General features: G+C 39.2%; 1 protein-coding gene across 1 annotated transcript; it reads right to left on the reverse strand.

Annotated features, from left to right (window-relative positions):
- Positions 1-466: 466 nt before the first annotated feature.
- On the reverse strand, positions 467-17,551 carry LYVE1 (lymphatic vessel endothelial hyaluronan receptor 1). The gene is made up of 6 exons (XM_074276372.1): positions 17,319-17,551; positions 13,050-13,221; positions 12,805-12,944; positions 6,175-6,459; positions 4,101-4,179; positions 467-3,487 (listed from the first exon to the last, which is right to left on the reverse strand). Exons 1-6 carry the CDS (start codon positions 17,410-17,412, stop codon positions 3,292-3,294), a joined length of 966 nt encoding a protein of 321 aa, XP_074132473.1. The 5' UTR covers positions 17,413-17,551; the 3' UTR covers positions 467-3,291.
- Positions 17,552-18,325: the final 774 nt, after the last annotated feature.

The following is an 18,325-nucleotide window of genomic DNA, read 5'->3' on the forward strand; positions in this document are numbered from 1 at the left end:
AATGGTAACAGTATCCTAGCCAATTAGAACCAAGAGAAGTTCGTTGGCCCTGATGGACAACTCAAACAGCCAGTGACTTTGATTTGTCCATGAGATTCATGGTATCCCTCTCTGATAGAATTTCTTCATATGGAAAAAAAAAAGTACCATTTTAGCCACCCACCTTTTCCTCATGGTAGTCTAATAGTATTTTTTCCCATCTTTTCAGCACTTTGCAAATGTCAGGTTTGGACTCACTTTCCACCTTTACTCCCCTGGAGGTGCATATGGTTCTGGGAATCCAAAATGGCGACTAAAAGCTTTTTAAAAAACCCCACATATGCACACTTAATAACGCTAGGTTCTTTACTGGAAAGAAAGACCAACTCCGTGATGGCACATTAGTCAATGATGCTATCAGGCCCCATGGCTTACAAGACTTTTTCTTGAATATACTTAATATAAATAAAAGTTATGATGGCTACAGTTGAGAAAACACTTCATTGAAGAATATATTAGTCCCAGCATAAAATAACATAGTTTAGTAAGTAGAATAGCTATAGGAACACAATTATAACAAAGAAATATACATTGGAATCTTTGTACATTAGAGCCGAGAGATATTTTTATGGCGTCATAGTATTATAGATATAATCAGAAGGGAACTTAAAGGCCATCAAATCCAAACCCTTTATTTTACACATGAGCCAATTTGAGGTCCAGAGAGGTTAATGACTTGCATGAATAATACAGCTAGGAAATGTCTGAGGCAGGTCATGAACCCAGATAGTCCCAGCTCAAAGTCCAATACTCTATCCATTACTCTATGTTAACTCATTTTACAAGTGAGAAATGGAAGCAAAGAGAGAAGACTGTGTTTAAATCTCCAAGATTTTAACAGGATTAGAAGCAGAGCTGGATTTCATTCAAGGTTTTCTAGAAAGTAAAATCTGACAAGATCAGTTCATAGACTTTTAGGGGATGGAGGAATCTTAGAAGTGATTTTGTTGGAATGTACATATTTTATAAATGGTAGTCTGACAGCTCACTTTTTCCATGTGGCTTTAAGCAGCAGTGGGATGGAGCCATCTCATCATACAGTTCTAGAGAGCCATTTCTTAAATGTCCAATGTGAGCATTTACATTTAGGAAACTGCAAATACTATAAATTGGGACTTGATTTATTATTTTATTGACTGCCTCTGCTGATTAAACTTAAAAGTGTGTTGTGTGCAATCTCTTCACCCTTGCTGAAAGCCGGCTGTTAAATATTTACCACAATACTGCTGGTTTTAAGATTTATCATGAGCTCTACTCAACAGCCCTAAGAGGTAGGTAAATAAATATTATTATCCCCATTTTACAGATGAGGAACCCTCAGAGGAAGGTCATTGGGTAGGAACAAAGTTACTCAGTTTCTTTTGTTATATTTCCATAATATTCTAGGATCATCTTCTCCTTCCTCATGGTGGGGGGCCCTGGGCTGCTGAAGGGGGAATGAAAGTTCTATCAGGTCAGAGATGATCCTACAGAGACAATCAGGCTGTGAATTTTGAGGCCATCATGGCTCCTGAAGCCTGTTGACTAAGGTACCAAGGAAGAAGGATCTGGGAACTGCCGATGGAGGGAACACCCACAACTAAAAGGGCTTCAGGAAGCTTAGGGGTCACTAAGAGGAAACTGCAGATTGCAGTCATTGCAATTCTGGATCCAGTCACTTTCTTTTGGATGATAGATTTCCTGTACACCAGAAAGCCCCGATCTAGGACATGGGTGTTTAGCCTGTCTCCTGTTAACACTGTGATGCAATAATACATTCTCAAAATAAAATAATAGCGAAGGGAGAGAGTGCATGCTGAAAAAGTGCCATTCTCTAGGAAAGAATGTTTTCCATAGTCTCTGGGAGTTTGTAACCCACTGTTTAGTCAGTGCTTTGAGTGAGGAGATCTAGGGTGCAAATCCTGGCTCAGGCACTTTGCTTGTGACTGGCCCTGAGCTAAATTTCTAATCTCTTTGCATCTCAGTTTCCACATCTGTAAGATGGGTGTGTGAGCCAGTTCTTGCATCACCTCCCCTTACAGGGTTGCCTAGAGTTCTAGCTTGGAGGGAAGCTGAGGTTGGAAGATCACTTTGATTCAGGATTTTAGGAATGCTCTGGGCTAGAATAGCAGGAGAAGTCAATATGGTGAGAACCTAAGGGAACTGGGAAATTCCCGCCATCTAAAGAGGATGATGAACCAGTTCAGCTTCAGAAAAGCAGTTCAAATCTATTTTTTTTGGTAACCTTAACATGCTATGAAAATGAGATTTATTCTAGCTGGTTTGCCAGGGTGGCACAATGGCATAAACACCAGCTAGAGAGGAACAGGATCTGGATTCAAATCCTCATTCTACCACAAGTACTTATAAAATCATGGACATGTCACCTCTACTCTCTGGATTTCAGTTTCCCCATTTATAAATAAGGGAGTTGGATTAGATCAAGAGTTCTTATATTTCAGAGGATTTTGTGGATCTGGGTGTGAAAAATTATATCTATATCTTAATATCATTGCTCTTCTTTGGAATTCTATTTCATTTAATGTATTTAAAAGCATAATTCTAAAAGGAGGTTGCACTAGATTGCCAAAGGAGTTCTAAGACACAAAACTGGCCTAGAGGGCCCCTAATATTCCTTCCAGCCCAAAGATTCTTTGAGATATTGTGCTGTTAGTATCTGGGTTCCATTCTTTCTTTTAGTCCCATGTCACATGGAGCTCCATTGGCCTCCCTACCCCCCAACAAGTTGCCCCTGCTCTCGTTCATTCCCCTGCCTGTTACATCCAAGCTCACAGGGTCAGTACAGGGCTGTGAGAAGCCTTGCTCTCTGATACGGAAGCAGGGACAGCCCTGAGTCTAATAGACTCTCATGTCACGGCTGGTTTCTTGCCAGAGCACCAAAAGGCTTCCTGACAAAAATGTACAGGGAATGTTCCTGAAATATCAGGACAGACAGATCCACTTTCTCTCACCTGGATTTTATTAGGGAATAGAAGCTTTGGGTTTAAGCTGGGGTCACTTTAGAGACATCGGGCGACAGGACTTAGGGCCCAGGAGTGGACAGATGGCAGGAAGGAAGAGGGAAGCATCTGAATGAGCTCCCTAATCCTCAGGGAACCCAAAGTCCTTTAGTTAGGTATTGAAAGTGGGCTTTTCCACTTGATCCACTTCTTTTAGTGGGGAAATATCAGGTTATGAAGTGTCCATGATGTCCACATCCTGGGGTGGAGTAAAGAGATCCCATTTGTGTCCTCTCCTGTCCACCCGACCCACCTAAACCTCAGCTTCCATGTACTTGACTGTCATTTTGGGTGTCATCTTGGGTGTCATCTTGGGCTCTTCAGCCTTTTTCCCATTTTTCTTTGGTTCCTCCTTTGAAACTTTGTCCTCTGTCTTTGTTGTTTTTCTCCCTTTGGCTTCCACGGTTTCCTTCCGAGTCTTGTTTGTCAATGGAAAAGAAGTCACATACCTTGAGATACAGAACAAAAAAGAAAAATGAAAACTTTCATGTAACATACACCATGTTAACCATGTCTGGATTAAGCCTAGGTTCTTTAGCCTGGTCTTCAAAGCCCTCCATGATTGGGTATAACCCTATCTTTTCAGCATTATCTTCTACTTCTGTCCTCAATGTGCTCTGCGCTCCAATCCATTTGGGCTAATATTCCATTGGGCGTTAGGATACGGCTAAAATGCCCTCACTTCCTTCTCTCCCTTCCCATCCAAAATAACTTTCCCTGTGGAAATCTCATCAATCATTCATGTCCCAGCTCAAATGCCCCTTCCGCCATTTCCCTTGATTCTCCTACCCTGAAGAAATGTCTCCCCACATGCGTTGTTGGTACCTGTCTTATGGAATTTATATTCTACTTTGTGTGTTCTTTTCCTATCTTCCCAGGAGACCTTGAAACCAGGAATCAGGCTATTTTTATATTTAATCCCCTGAATTCCTTACTATAGATTCTTTCAAGTATTAAACACTTGATAAACATCTATTGAATCAAACAGCCTCTCAGACTACACACACAATGGACAAAAACTACAAACACTAGCAACACAGTTGAACAGGCTTAAAAACCCACCTCTTGACATAACAGACAGCCAGTACAACTGCAGCAATGAAGAATATCAGAGCGAGAACCAAGAGTGCGATAGGTAAGCCTGGAGACAAACAAAGAGATTAACTGCATATTTTTAATTTCTAATTTCCAATCATGTGTACATTAATAAGATTAGGTCTTTGGCGAATCTTCCTTGGTTACTTAAGGGACTGGATTCAGATCTTCAGATCAGCTACATAACAAAATACAAACTTGGGGCAACATTAATCAGAGTGTGTCTAAAAAGAGTATCAGATTATACTAAAGCCACCTAGACAGGAGAAAATAGAGGAATTCAGGAAATGAGAATAACTCAGAATAAAGTAATATAGTTACAGGGGTGTTTGATGATCAGAATATCTGTAGAAACTCTAACTAAAGAAGAGCAGTTAATAGTTTGTTTTTTGGTATTATTGAGTAGTTTTAGTCTTATTCTTCTTTTTGTATCCTCATTTGACATTTTTCTGGCAAAGATACCAGATTTGATTGCCTTTTCCTTCTCTAGCTCTTTTTTTTCCCCCTTTCAGATGAGCAATTAAGGCAAATGGGATTAAGTGACTTGCCCAGGCTCACACATCTAATAAGTGTTGGAGTCTGGATTTGAACTCAGGTCTTCCTGATTCTAGGACTCTATCCACAGAATCACTTGGATATTTGTCTTAATTATAATTTAACTCTTCAAAAGATGGAAGAATCAAAGAAGGGAACTTGTATACTGTATCTTATTTTTGCCAATAAGTTAAAACTGATAGCTGGGGAGGAAATGATAGGAACTTTGGGAGAAAATGATCACTATATACTATAAAGGAGAGGAATAGGACTGAGAGAAGGCATAGTTGAGCTTTTGCCCTTGTTTGGGAGAGGACAGTTTTCAAAGGGTTCAGAGAAATAATAGGTAAGATTCCATGGGCTAAAATTTTACCCAGGAAATCATCTCTGAAGGGATGGGAAACTCTGGAAAATGCAGTTGTCAAGACAAAAAAAGAGACAATTTTGACAAGGAGAAAAGGGGTTCGTTGAAAGAAACGGGACTGAGGGACAATATAATAGCTATTATCATATATTTGAAGGTCTATCGTGTGGAAAACGAGCTTTGTTTATCCCAAGAAGTAAGAACTAGGGACAAAGGGTAAGTATAGAAAGTTGCAAAGGTTTGGATTTAGGCTTGATCTAAAGAAGAACTTCCTACCAATTAGAGCTACCTTGATTTATTATGATTCTGGAGATTTCCCTCCATTGGAAGCCTTCAAGCAAAGCCTTGACTATGACTTGACTGCTATTATAGCATGGTCTTGTTCATCATGTATGGATTAAATTAGGTAGCTGCCAAATTTGCTTTTAACTCTGATTTTTTTTTTTGATGCCATGAAATCCGAATGGGAGACACTCTCATAGACTGAGAATTGGTAGTGAACTTAGTTCAAGATTCTCATTTGACAGATGGGGAAACTGATGCCTGCAGATATCAAGTAACTTGTGTACCTCAATCTCACCTTATCACCCAGGTAGTACCAAAGGTGGTATTTAAATCTTTGACTCTAAATTCAATATTCTTTAGGTTGGTGCCTTGTGATTTAAAGCTGACTTCAAATATCAGAAGAGGGATTCAATTTCTTCTATTTGGATAATTTAATTCATTTCTATGTGCCTCAGGAAAAAGATCTAGGACTTTGCTTTGTGCTCTTGGCTCATTCAGTCCATATTTTCCAGGCTGACTGTTATCTGCATTGGGTCAATTCTGTGGACTCAAGTGTGTATATTCTTGCACAGACAGACATACCACATACAGTGCCTTGTGGAACAGTCATTGAGAGCTAGACCTGGAATCAGATTTAAGTTCAAATTCAACTGCAGACATTTACTAACTGTGGGAATTCTGGGCAAGATCATTCACTCCATTTGCCTTAGTTTCCTCATCCGTAAAAAAGGGGTAAATAATAGCACCTACCTTTTAGAGTTATTGTGAGCATGCAATGAGAAAATATAAAGTGTTTACTTAGCACATTAGCAGGCACTCTAGAAATGCCTACTTCCTTCCCTCCTCCCTCCTCTTTACCTCCAAAAGTAACACCATCATTCTTAAACGCAAGCTGGCTTTCGAAAGTTGGTATGACTTCTTCGGGCACAGTGCTTGTTTCCATAGTGCTTGTTTCAAGAAATAGCTCTGTCACACAAATTAATTTTTTCTTCCATTTTGGCTGTACTGGATTCGGTGCTGGGGTCGGAGGTGCTGTATCAGCTGGGTCACTGACATTAAATTCAGTTGTACCCGCTACAGTCCATGCAATGGTTGTTTCTTTGGTGGTGAGTGCATCGGGTTTGCACGAGTTAATCCATATATCTGTGGGGAGAAGCAAAAATGCAGTGAGATAAAGTTGACCTAAAAGGTAAGTTAGTGTTAACCACACTTCCAGTCCAAATCCAAGAACCAGCACCAATATTCTTCATGCTGTTAAAATTGAATTTGGAGTGGTAGTGGTGGATTGATCTGAAACTGATGAAAGATGGGAAAGGGGGAATCCTGTTGGTCGGCGCAAAGATAGTAAGATAGTCTCATGAGGCGCATTGTCCCTTGTAAATGAATTTACAGGCCCCCAAACCTAGATTGATTAAAAAAAAAATAAAAGGTTTATTGTAGAAATTTGGAAGTAAAATTAAAGGTAGAAAGACACCAGGGCCAAAGATGGTCACTGGGCAGGCAGGAACCCTTACATGGCCAGAAGGATACCATGTTTTGGGGGGAAGGGCTCCTGCAAAGAGAGAGCTCCAGCTTGGCTCTTTTATACCTAAAAGGGACTTGTGGGAGGTGCCAAGCTCTTGGCGGGCTTTTCAGATAAGGAAGAAACTATTTGTGGGGGGTTGGAAAATAGAAAGGAAATCTTAAAGGGACTCCAACCCCAATCATTTCCCCCCTTAAACAGTTAAGACTTAAATTCATTTAAGAAAAAAAATTTGGGGCAGTGTCCTTCATTTAAGGCGAGGTTGAAGATTTTCCCCAAAGATCTTCAGAGTAGTGGGGTTTTCTCGTCTAAACTATGATTATTATTATTTTTTTTATTCTGTGCCTAGGGAAAACATCATAAAAAGGCTCTCTAGGGAGTAGAGGAGGCCCTGGTGCTCCCTCAAAGAGTTGGGGATTGTGGATCACCAACATAAGGTTGTTGAAGTAGAAGGGGCCAGCTACTCCTCCAAGGGGTGGGAATAATAAAGAAGATAATGGGAAATTGTCATCAGAGAGGCTTCTCCGAGGAAGGCAGGGCAGGGTCAAGGAGGAGCTCATTCTTGTGACTGGAAGGGCTTAAACTGTTTTCCACTGAATTCGTCACTCTGGTCCCTTGTTAGTTATGGCTCTGGGAGTGATGGCGTCATTGCAGGGGTCAGCTTCCTGGAAGTCTAGGGCAGGATGGCACAATGGAATGCATTTCCTGCCTCCACCTTCAGCACCTTTATAGAGTAGACCCCAGAAGGCTCCTCTGGTGCCAGACAGAACAATAGCAGTGGAATTGTTGACAGCACTTGACAATCACAAAGCTCTTTATCTCTGTTATCTTGTTTGATCCCCACAACTTCCCAGTGATGATAAGCATTTACCATCTCCATTTTGCACGAATAAGGCTCACTCTCAGAAAGGAAAATGACCAAAGTCATATTACTTAGAAGAGACTGAGCTGGGAGACTAACTCTGGGCACGATAACTCTAGTACTTCTTGTTATTGTTGAGCTGTTTTTCAATTGTGTCCATTTCTTTGTGACCTCATTTGGGGTTTTCTTGGCAAAGCTCCTGGAGTGATTTGCTGCTTTCTTCTCCAGCTCATTTTACAGATGAGGAAACTGAGGTAGATGGCAGATAAGTGACCCATCCAGAGTCACAGAGCTGGTAAGTGTTAGAGGCAGGTTTTTTTTTTTGTTTTTTTTTGTTTTTTTTTTTTTACTCCTAGGACATATACACTATCCATTGTACTATTTAGTGTCTATCCATAGTTTTCCCTCTTAGAATGTGAGCTGCTTAAGATCAGGAACTGTGTTTATTTTCCCAGCTTATGTCCCCATTGCTAAGCACAGTGTTAGTACATTATTGTTGCTGTTTGGTTGTTGACCAAAACAGTCCTATCCAACTCTTCATGGTCCCATGTGGGTTTTCTTGGTAGAGAGGCTAGCAAGGTTTGCCATTTGCTTCTCCACCTCATTTTCCAAATAGGGAAACTGAGGCAAACAGGATGCAGTGATTTGCCCAGAATCATATAACTACTAAGTAAGTTCTGGGATAAAATTTGAACAAGGCATCCTGACTCCAGAGCTGGCCTTCTATCTGTAGCTGCCCTTGTATACACTTGATAAATGTTGTTGACTGATGGACCTGGATCCAGATCTCCTTCCCCTTTTATGGATGAAGAAAAACTGGCAATATCAAATGGTACATTCTCTCTCACATCCTGGCCACCCTCTTAGGGGCAATAGTTTGTCTATGCTTTTCCTCAGGGTCCCTTCCACATCTAACATTCTATGATTCTATACATTTTCTTTCTTTCTTTCTTTTTTTTTCCCTGAGGCAATTGGGGTCAAGTGACTTGCCCAGGGTCACACAGCCAGGAAGTGTTAAGTGTCTGAGTCCACATTTGAACTCAGACACCAGATAGATCATTATGAACACAGATGATTTTCAAAGTTTTTAGGGGCTCTGCGCTTTAGATGCTAACTCATTATCTGCCCTCCTGGTACACTGCTTGTTGTTTAAGTATTTTCCAGGCCCCGAAGCAGCAAGTTGGATGAATCACTTAGCCTTAAAAAACTAAACTATATGAATACCAGGAAAAGGGCTGGAGCAAGATAATGGGGAAAGTGGTTTCCTAAGCAGCTGCTCTGAACGCCAAGCTGAAGTGAAAATCGATCCTATATTAGATCTGCCTGAGGGGCCCAAAAGTATATATATATGTGTGTTCTTTATATACCTATATATATACACACATATATACATATATGTAGACACATAAAAGATATACACATATGTGTATGTATATATGTATATATGTATGTATATATATACACATATAAGGAAATTTAAAAAATTTTGTTTTTTCATCCAAGTTCATGAAAGTCCCTGAAATCTCTCCACAAATACCTCTATGGACTCCACATGAAGAACTCCTGGTCTACTCTCATAAAGCAAGTGTTTGGCACACAGGAGGCATGACATAAATGTTAGCTACTGTTATGATGAGAATGCAAATAAGATTACCTCTGAAAGTTCTTAGACCATGATGATTATAATTATATATGTAAAATCACATATAACATATATTAATCATATATTTCTATATCACATATGAATCACACATAGTTTATCTATTAATCATAAATTTATATATACTTACATATAGGTAAAATCACATATAATTTATATGACATATTAATCATATAATTATACATAGGTAAAATCATATCATTTATATTACATATTAATTATATATTTATACGTGAGAAATTCTATATAATTTTATATTGTATATTATATATAGATGAAATTCGATATAATTTATATATGTGATTACATAGAAATGTGATATGTATATAATTATACATAGGTGACATTACATATATGCACATATATATCCAAGCTGGAGTAGAAAATCTATCAATAATATATACAACAATAATTCTATATATTATATATAGGTGAAATTATGTATGCACACACATATAATTTCACCTATATATAATCATACATTGTATATGTATTACTGTTATATATATTATTGATAGATTGTATACATATATTGTATTATTTTATGTATGTATTACTGTATATATAAATATGTATCATTGTTATATATATATTATTGATAGATTATATATTTTGTATTATTTTATGTATGTATTATTATATATACAAATATGTATTACTGTTATATATATTACTGATATATTGTATGTATTTTGTATTATTTTATGTATGTATTACTGTATATACAAATATGTATTACTGTTATATATATTACTGATATATTGTATATATTTTGTATTATTTTGTATATGTATTACTTATATATAAATATGTATTACTGTTATATATTATTGATAGATTGTATATATTTTGTATTATTTTATGCATGTATTACTGTTATATATATTACTAATATATTGTATATATTTTGTATTTTTATATATGTATTACTTATATATAAATATGTATTACTGTTATATATATTATTGATAGATTGTATATATTTTGTATTATTTTATGTATGTATGTATTACTGTATATATAAATATGTATTACTGTTATTATATATATTATTGATAGATTTTCCACTCTAGCTTGGATTTCAGAGCAGCTTCTTAGGAAACTACTGGAAAATACTTAAAAGCAAGTGTGTGTGTGTGTGTGTGTGTGTGTGTGTGTGTGTGTGTGTGTGTGTGTGTGTGAAAATATATCTGGGTGAAGGGATGCTAGATGACACATTGTATAGAATACCAGCTTTGAAGTCAGGAGAACCTGAGTTCAAATCCAGCCTCAGACACTTCCTGGCTGTGTGATCCTGGGCAAGTCACTTAACCCCAACTGCCTCAGCAAAAATAAATAAATATAAATTATACATATATTTAACATTTGCAAAGCATTATACAAATATTATCTGATTTGTATGTGAATACATATATACATATACATATTTATATGTATATGTATATATGTATATATGAAATGCTAAAATCCCATACAGCTCCTGGAGCATCCCTTCTCCCACAAAAACACCTTTCTGCCAAGACTTCCTTCCACTCCTGTGTTCTTTCTGTTTAGGCTCAGTGCCACCTACAGAAGGCTGCTCTTCCCTGTCTCCTGCCTCTCGGTTATCACAGCTGCTCCAATGCCCATGTTTAAAAGGAGAATGGAAGGAAATGACTGATTCAGAAGAGCTGTGTGGGAGGCAATGGTGTTTTCTCAGATGACTCAGTTTTCATTCATAAAAAATGCCTTCAAGCAGCCCTGGAAATTAGGTTTTGGTTCTTTCCTCCGGCATTCTAGTGAACTTTGGACCTGTAGAATTTGGAGGGAGGGAGGCAGGCTACGCAGATGACACTTGGGATGGAAGAAAGATGAGACATCTAGAAATGAGGTTGTCATCAGTCAATAAGCATTTGTTAAGGACCTTCATTAAGTGCTGGGCACTGTGATTATTTCTGGGAATCCAAAGAAAGGCAAAAAAGCTCATTTACACAAAAACACACAATAGAAGAGCAAATAAAGTCATTTATCCAAGTCCAGTTCAAATCAGACCTAGCATATGCTGTTGTTGAGCAGCTTCAATCTGTCGGACCTCCTGACTCCATTTGGGATTTTCCTGACAAAGACTGGAGTGGTTTGCCGTTTCCTTCTCCAGCTCATTTTACAGATGAGGAAACTGAGGCAGATAGGGCTAAGCCCTTGGCCAGGTACACAGCTAGTCAGTGTCTGAAGCCAGATTTGAACTCATGAAGATGTTCAGTCCTTTTTCAACCATACCTGACTCTTTATGATCCCATTTGGGATTTCCTTGGCAGAGATACTGGAGTGGTTGGCCATTTCCTTCTCCAGCTTTACAAATGAGGAAACTGAGGCACAAAAGGTGAAGTGACTTTCCACACAGACTGATTTGAATTCGTCTATCCAGACTCTACACTTGATGTTCTTGCCACTGGGCCACCGGGTTGCCTCTAGCTGTCCAGAGTTTCCTGTTATTTTGTAAGACGGTGGGCAAGGCAATGTGTAAAAAAACCTCTCCAATTTATAAAATAAAGTGGAAATTTTTACTTAAGAAGCTTTTCTGAGTCTTTTAAAATATATAATCCCTTCTCTCTTATTGACTATTTTCAATTTATCCCATCTATATTTTGTTTGTAAATATCTGCATGTTGTTTTTCCCACTGCACTATGGATTCTCTGAGAGTGGGGACTGACTTTTCTTTTTTTTTTTTTTTTTACCTTTCTTTGTATCTTTATCACTTAGCACAGTGCCAGACACACAGTAGGTGCTTTTAAAAATTAATCATTTATTTTCCTTTTTGTGAGGCAATTGGGGTTAAGTGACTTGCCCAGGGTAGGAAGTGTTAAGTAACTGAGACCAGATTTGAACTCAGGTCCTTCTGACTCCAGGGCCAGTGCTCTATCCACTCTACCATCTAACTTCCCCAGAAGATGCTTAATAAATGCTTGCTGACTTGACCTTAACTGACTCCCTAGATGACCTTTAAGATCTCTTCTCTTTAAACAGATGCTCCTAATCCTTTCCCACTTAATGCAAGTGTCTGGTTCTGGTCTCAGCCTTTCTTTCAGTCTTCTTGATATCTTTTAATTCTACCCATCTTTTAAGTTCTAAAATAAGTTCTCTCCTCCAGAAAGTCTTTCTTGATGTCCAGAGCTCATAATGACCCTTCTCTTCTTTAAATGGTAATTTGTTTGCACATATTAAAAAAATTAATACTGGAGTAAAAAAAAAGATTTGGAACATGGAGGCAAAGAAAGGACTCTGCACTTAATCAATAATCAATAAATGTGTGTGAATTGCTTTAGAGCTAAAAAGGGCTTTAGGATTTGAAGCCAGGTTCCCTGAGCTGCTCAAAAGATTGTCTTTTTTTTGAGGTGGGTTGGGAAGGCAGACTCATAACCCTGCCGAGCAGAGAGAAGGCTAGCCACTGAGCACATCCCACTAACCTGAGGAGTTGTAACAGTGTGCATACTGTTTCTGGTTCAGGGCCACTTTCCATTCCAAGACACCTGTTTTGTTTTTACCACACTTGGGATTGGGAAGGATGCGGGAGATGACCACGTATCCATCAGAGACCCACCCGAAACTGAAAAGAAAAGAAGAATCCATCAGTGGTTTGGACATTAAACCCAATGAGAGAAACCACGGCTTCCAGGTGCCCACAAGAAAGGGCACGTCCGTTCCCACGCACCTGCATGTCTCAAACTTGAAGTCCCAGGCAGTGGTCACTTGAGCTTTACTGGCCAGCTGGAGACCCAACAAGCTGCAGGCATCTTTGGCTTCGGTGTAATTTAATTGTTGCCCTTTTCCTTTGCCAATGAGGGTGATCCCCATGATTCTACATGGTTCAGTGATAATAAGGTTCTGAAAAGGAACAGATGAACATTCAATCATCTTTTTGGATTCGACAAAATCAGCGACAATCATTTATGAAGGGCCTATTATGTAAAACAAATTTAAAAAACAGCCTGATGTGTGAGATGTGGGAGGGACACAAGGACACAAAAGGAGACAGTGCCTCATGAAGCTTACATTCTATACAGAGGAGAAATGACACACAGTTAAGGGAGTACAGGAATTTCTGTTTTTAAGGAGGAGAGGTGTTAGATCTGGGATTTCATCAGCATAGGGAACTTCCAGTGAGATATTTCCTCTGCCCATGCTTAGCAGTAATTCCTTTTTTTTCTTTTCTTTCTTTCTTTCTTTCTTTCTTTCTTTCTTTCTTTCTTTCTTTCTTTCTTTCTTTCTTTCTTTCTTTCTTTCTTTCTTTCTTTCTTTCTTTCTTTCTTTCTTTCTTTCTTTCTTTCTTTCTTTCTTTCTTTCTTCCTTCTTTCCTTCCTTCCTTCCTTCCTTCCTTCCTTCCTTCCTTCCTTCCTTCCTTCCTTCCTTCCTTCCTTCCTTCCTTCCTTCCTTCCTTTCTTTCTTTCTTTCTTTCTTTCTTTCTTTCTTTCTTTCTTTCTTTCTTTCTTTCTTTCTTTCTTTCTTTCTTTCTTTCTTTCTTTCTTTCTTTCTTTCTTTCTTTCTTTCTTTCTTTCTTTCTTTCTTTCTTTCTTTCTTTCTTTCTTTCTTTCTTTCCTTCCTTTTCTCTTCTCTCTCTCTCTCTCTCTCTCTCTCTCTCTCTCTCTCTCTCTCTCTCTCTCTCTCTCTCCCCTCCCCCATGGATGTCTCTGACAATTTGGGGAATCCTTTTTAGAAGATTCCTCAGAATAATATATATATTTAAAAAATCACAGTTGAGGGAAATCTCTATTTTTAGTCACAAATTAGTGAAAATAAATTGGAATACTTTCTCCATTCAAGTTCATAAACATTCTGAAATTCATCCATAGTACCATAGATCCCAGTTTAAGAATCCCTCTTGAGAGAGCTGCCTGATAACATTAAGAGTTTATACACAATAGTTTATCTTTGATATGTGAGGGGATGAGAGAATAAATAATTGGGGCAATCCTGAAAGTTCTTTTGTGGAAGGTATGATCCTGGAAAATGTGCCTTAGTTTCTTCCTCTTTAAAATATGGAGTTGGATTTGATGGAGTTGAAATTCTTTCCAGCTAGAAATTTATGATCCTAAGTGTCATTTGAGCTGAGTTGCAAAGAGTGCTGGAGATTCCAAGCATTGAAAAGGGGGAACATTTCAGATATGAGGAACAATCTGTATACCTCTTAATATTAACACTATTTTGTCCTTAGTTTTCAAAGAGATGGTGGGATGACGTGCTTCCTTGTGCATGATTTTAGTTTAAGTGAGACAGAATTACTCCAAGTCCTCAGCCTCACTCTCTCTTTCCGAATCACTGGAATCCAATGCCAAGACAAAAGTCAAGACTAAAATGGCCCAGGATGCAGTTTATGACCCTGGGATCTCTTATGTCTAACTAAGCTCTCACCACTCCACAGCATTTGCTTGAGCTGCCTTCATGGACACTGGGACAAATTGTACTCATCCTTCCATTTTCCATGTTTGAATTAGACAACTTTTTAACTGGATGGGTTTGAGATCCATTGATTATCCCCAAGCTGGTTTAGCTATCTGCTGAGATGGTTTCCTGGGGTGTGGCTCCATTGCACGTACTACAGCTTCTTGGAGTCACTGAGAGTTGGGTGACCAGTTAGATATCAAAGTAGATGTGCAGCTATGAAAAGGGCTCAACAAGCCCCTAAACCAGAGGTTCCAGCCCTTCTTAACAACACTGATCAACTGTCTAGCCCCTCCCTCACAAACCAGTTGCTTTAAATACCTAGTATCATGACTTAGAGTTGGAGGGGATCTTTCAGATCATTTGGTCCTACTCACGTATTTTATAAATAAGACAACTGAAGCCCAGGGTGCCTGGTTTCAAAGATAAAGGAATTCCCATCTCCCCCTCTTCCTGCCCATTGGCATAAATCATGAATCATAATCCTTTCCTTTTCGTAATAGAAGCTTTTAGTAATTGTCATGGCTGAAGAAATAATCTGGTGACCCACCTTCTTGCGCTTCTCCAAATTTCCTAGAATGGTCAGGCAATATGTAATAACAATAGCTAGTATTTATATAGCATTTTAAAATTTGCAAAACATTTAGAAGAGGGCTGAATTAAGAGCAAAAGATGGAAAGGTCAGGGAGGCGGGTTCCAACTCAGAATGAAGTGTATGGTAACAATCAGAGTTGTTCAGATGTAGAACGGGCTACCTCGTGAAGCAGTAAGCTTCTCATCAATGGATGTATGTCTTCAGGTAGTCAATCAGATATAGGGTCAATAAGCATTTGATGAGTCAAAAAGTTTTTTTTTTTTTCAAGTGACAACTGTGTAACAGGAATTGTGCTAAATGCTAGGATACAAAGAAAGGAAAAAACCCAGATTCTACTCTCAAGGAGCTAGTAGTTTATAGAGTACTCCTAATTCAAATGGGAATTAATTAGATTTTTGAAGGGAATCCCTGCTGAAGGTGAAAGATTGGACTTAATGGCCTCTAAGGTCATAAGGGAAGGATCCCATTCTAAAGTTCTGTTATTCTAAGTGACTATATTAAAAGGTAAGAGGATTGGGAGAGAAAAAGAGTGATCAGATTCTTTGGTTAGTGGGCTCCCAGATCACTGGGTTATCTCCATAGAGAGGAAGCAAAGGACCAAATACCTTATTGTAAAGTCTACGAAAGGAGAATCATTAAGAAACAAGGAATCCTTTGTGTAGTCACTGCTACATGGTGGCTGACCTGAGAATATAGGACTTTCTATATATTTTTAGTATTTATTTCCCTAAGAATGATCCATTAAGAAACCATTTTTAAGTAGTTTGACACCTCTTTAGATAGAAAAAGGTGACTCTGAAGTTGGAGCCAAACTGAGTGTTAAATGGCACTTTGCACACTCTGAAATCCAGTGCCACCGGCCTCTTTGCCGCTTCTTGCACAAAACCCTTCCTTCCCAATTTTCACTGACTATTCCCCATGCCTGAAATTTTCTCCTTCCTCGCTTCTGTCTCCTGACTTCATTCAAGTCCCCGTTGAAATCCCACTTTCTACAGGAAGCCCATCCTGATGCCCCTTCATACTAGTACTCTCCCTCTATTGATTATCCCTAATATATCCTTTTTCTATCTTGTCTATACACAATTGCTTCCATGTTCTTTCCCTCATTGGGAAGGGGACCAGGAAAGGTGACAGTCATAATACTAATCAATTCAACTTAATTCAATCCACTAAGGATTTATTGAACACTAGTGTAATAGGGGCTGAGGATAGAAATATGATAACAATAGTGTTTGCCCTCAAGAAGTTTATATTCTACTATTCATAGATTCTTAGACTTAGAGTTAGAAAAGATCTTAGAAAACATTGGTTCCATCCCCCTGATTTTACAGATAAGGAAACTGAGCTCCGGAGAAGTTAAATGGCATAGCTGGGATTTGAACCTACTGTGCCTTAAGCTTTTCAATGAAAGTCAATGTTTCAATGATCTCATCTCCCCCTGCCCCATTCCATGTTCTGTTTAGAAACCAATTTTACTTGTCCAAACCCCTCAAAATGAAGCAATGATGACTTTATGGTAAATATGGTATATATGTAGATCACTATGGTACAGTGAAAAAGGTACTGGACTTCAGTTCAAATTCTGCCTGATGCTAATGCTTCCTAATCTGTGGGACTTTGAGAAAATTGTTTGGCCTCCCTGAGTGAGTGCACGTCCCTGCCCCGATACCTTTTCCTCTGATAAGAGGGCTTCTGAAGTAGCTTCTAGCTCTAGATCTAGAGGGGTCTAAGAAAAATAGATCCTTTCAAACATGAATGATTTTTAAAAAATTTCAGTGCTCAAAGAATCGCCTGATCTATTACACTGAAGCTGGGCTGTTAGTGGTGTATCCATTTGATGTGAGACCCAAGTCACCCAAACTGCAACAATCCAGCAGCAGAGAAGCCCAAAGTCCCTTGTGGCTCCCATCCACCCCTCAAGAAGGAGCGAGTTGTCCTGGAACTTACCTTCTACCTGCAGCAAGCCTCGAACCAGGAACAAGAGCAGGGAGAACAGCAAGGCTGTGGTGGTGCAGTATGCCGTGATGGGGCAGCGTGCCATGGCTGGAAAGCCCCTCACACCAAGAGAGGCTGACCAGCTTTCCGTTGCCTGCTTTCTCCTCAGAGAACTTGATGGACTGGAGATCCCGACTGGGGACTGCGAGATGGTGAGCTGTCAGGGACCTACTGTCGCTGTCCACTCTGCTTCCCGCCCATCCCCTCGCCAAGGTCAATGGGGGGAAATGAACACGAAGCCTGTGTGTTATGGATGGCTGTCTGGAAAATTCAGCTATTGCTGACTCAGAGAGCAGGCAGCTGAAAGAGGCAGATAGCTCAGCTCGCCTTGCTGCATTCCTTCCTGGTCAGCCAGATGTTGTGAAGCTGGCTGCTCTGTTTTTCCTTTCTTACCCCATTCAGGGTTAATTCCTCCCATGTGGGACATTTACTAATTCGCAGTCAAGGTCTGGGGTTCCATGGGAGACAGAGCCGGGATTCTGGGTCCTCCACCCTGCCCACCCCCCGTCTCTCTGGAAAAATAAAGCTGAGCCAGATGAATTTGAATCCTTACTCTTATATGATTATTTCAGGACATATCCCAAAGGATTACTTTGAGGAGAAATTTTGAAATAACAGACACCTCTAAATTGGAGGCAGTTGGTGGTACATGGGTAGAGTGCTAGGTTTGGAATAACAATGAGTTCAAATCTGTTCTCAGATGCTTACTGGCCATGCAACTCTGGATTTAACCTCTGGTTGCCTCAGTTTCCTCAACTGTAATATGAGGTTAATAACAGCATCTACCTCTAGGGATTGTTGCAAGGGTCAAATGAGACAATATCTGTTAAAGGGCTTAGCACAGTGCTTGGCACATTGCAGGCACTTAAATAATTGACTAAGTCAGTGTCCTTACAAAGGGGTTGGATTAGATCATGATTTCTTAAACTTTTTCCACTTTTGACCCCTTTTTTGTCTGA

The sequence above is a fragment of the Sminthopsis crassicaudata genome, chromosome 6, assembly GCF_048593235.1.
Source record: "Sminthopsis crassicaudata isolate SCR6 chromosome 6, ASM4859323v1, whole genome shotgun sequence".
Taxonomy (NCBI): Eukaryota; Metazoa; Chordata; class Mammalia; order Dasyuromorphia; family Dasyuridae; genus Sminthopsis; species Sminthopsis crassicaudata.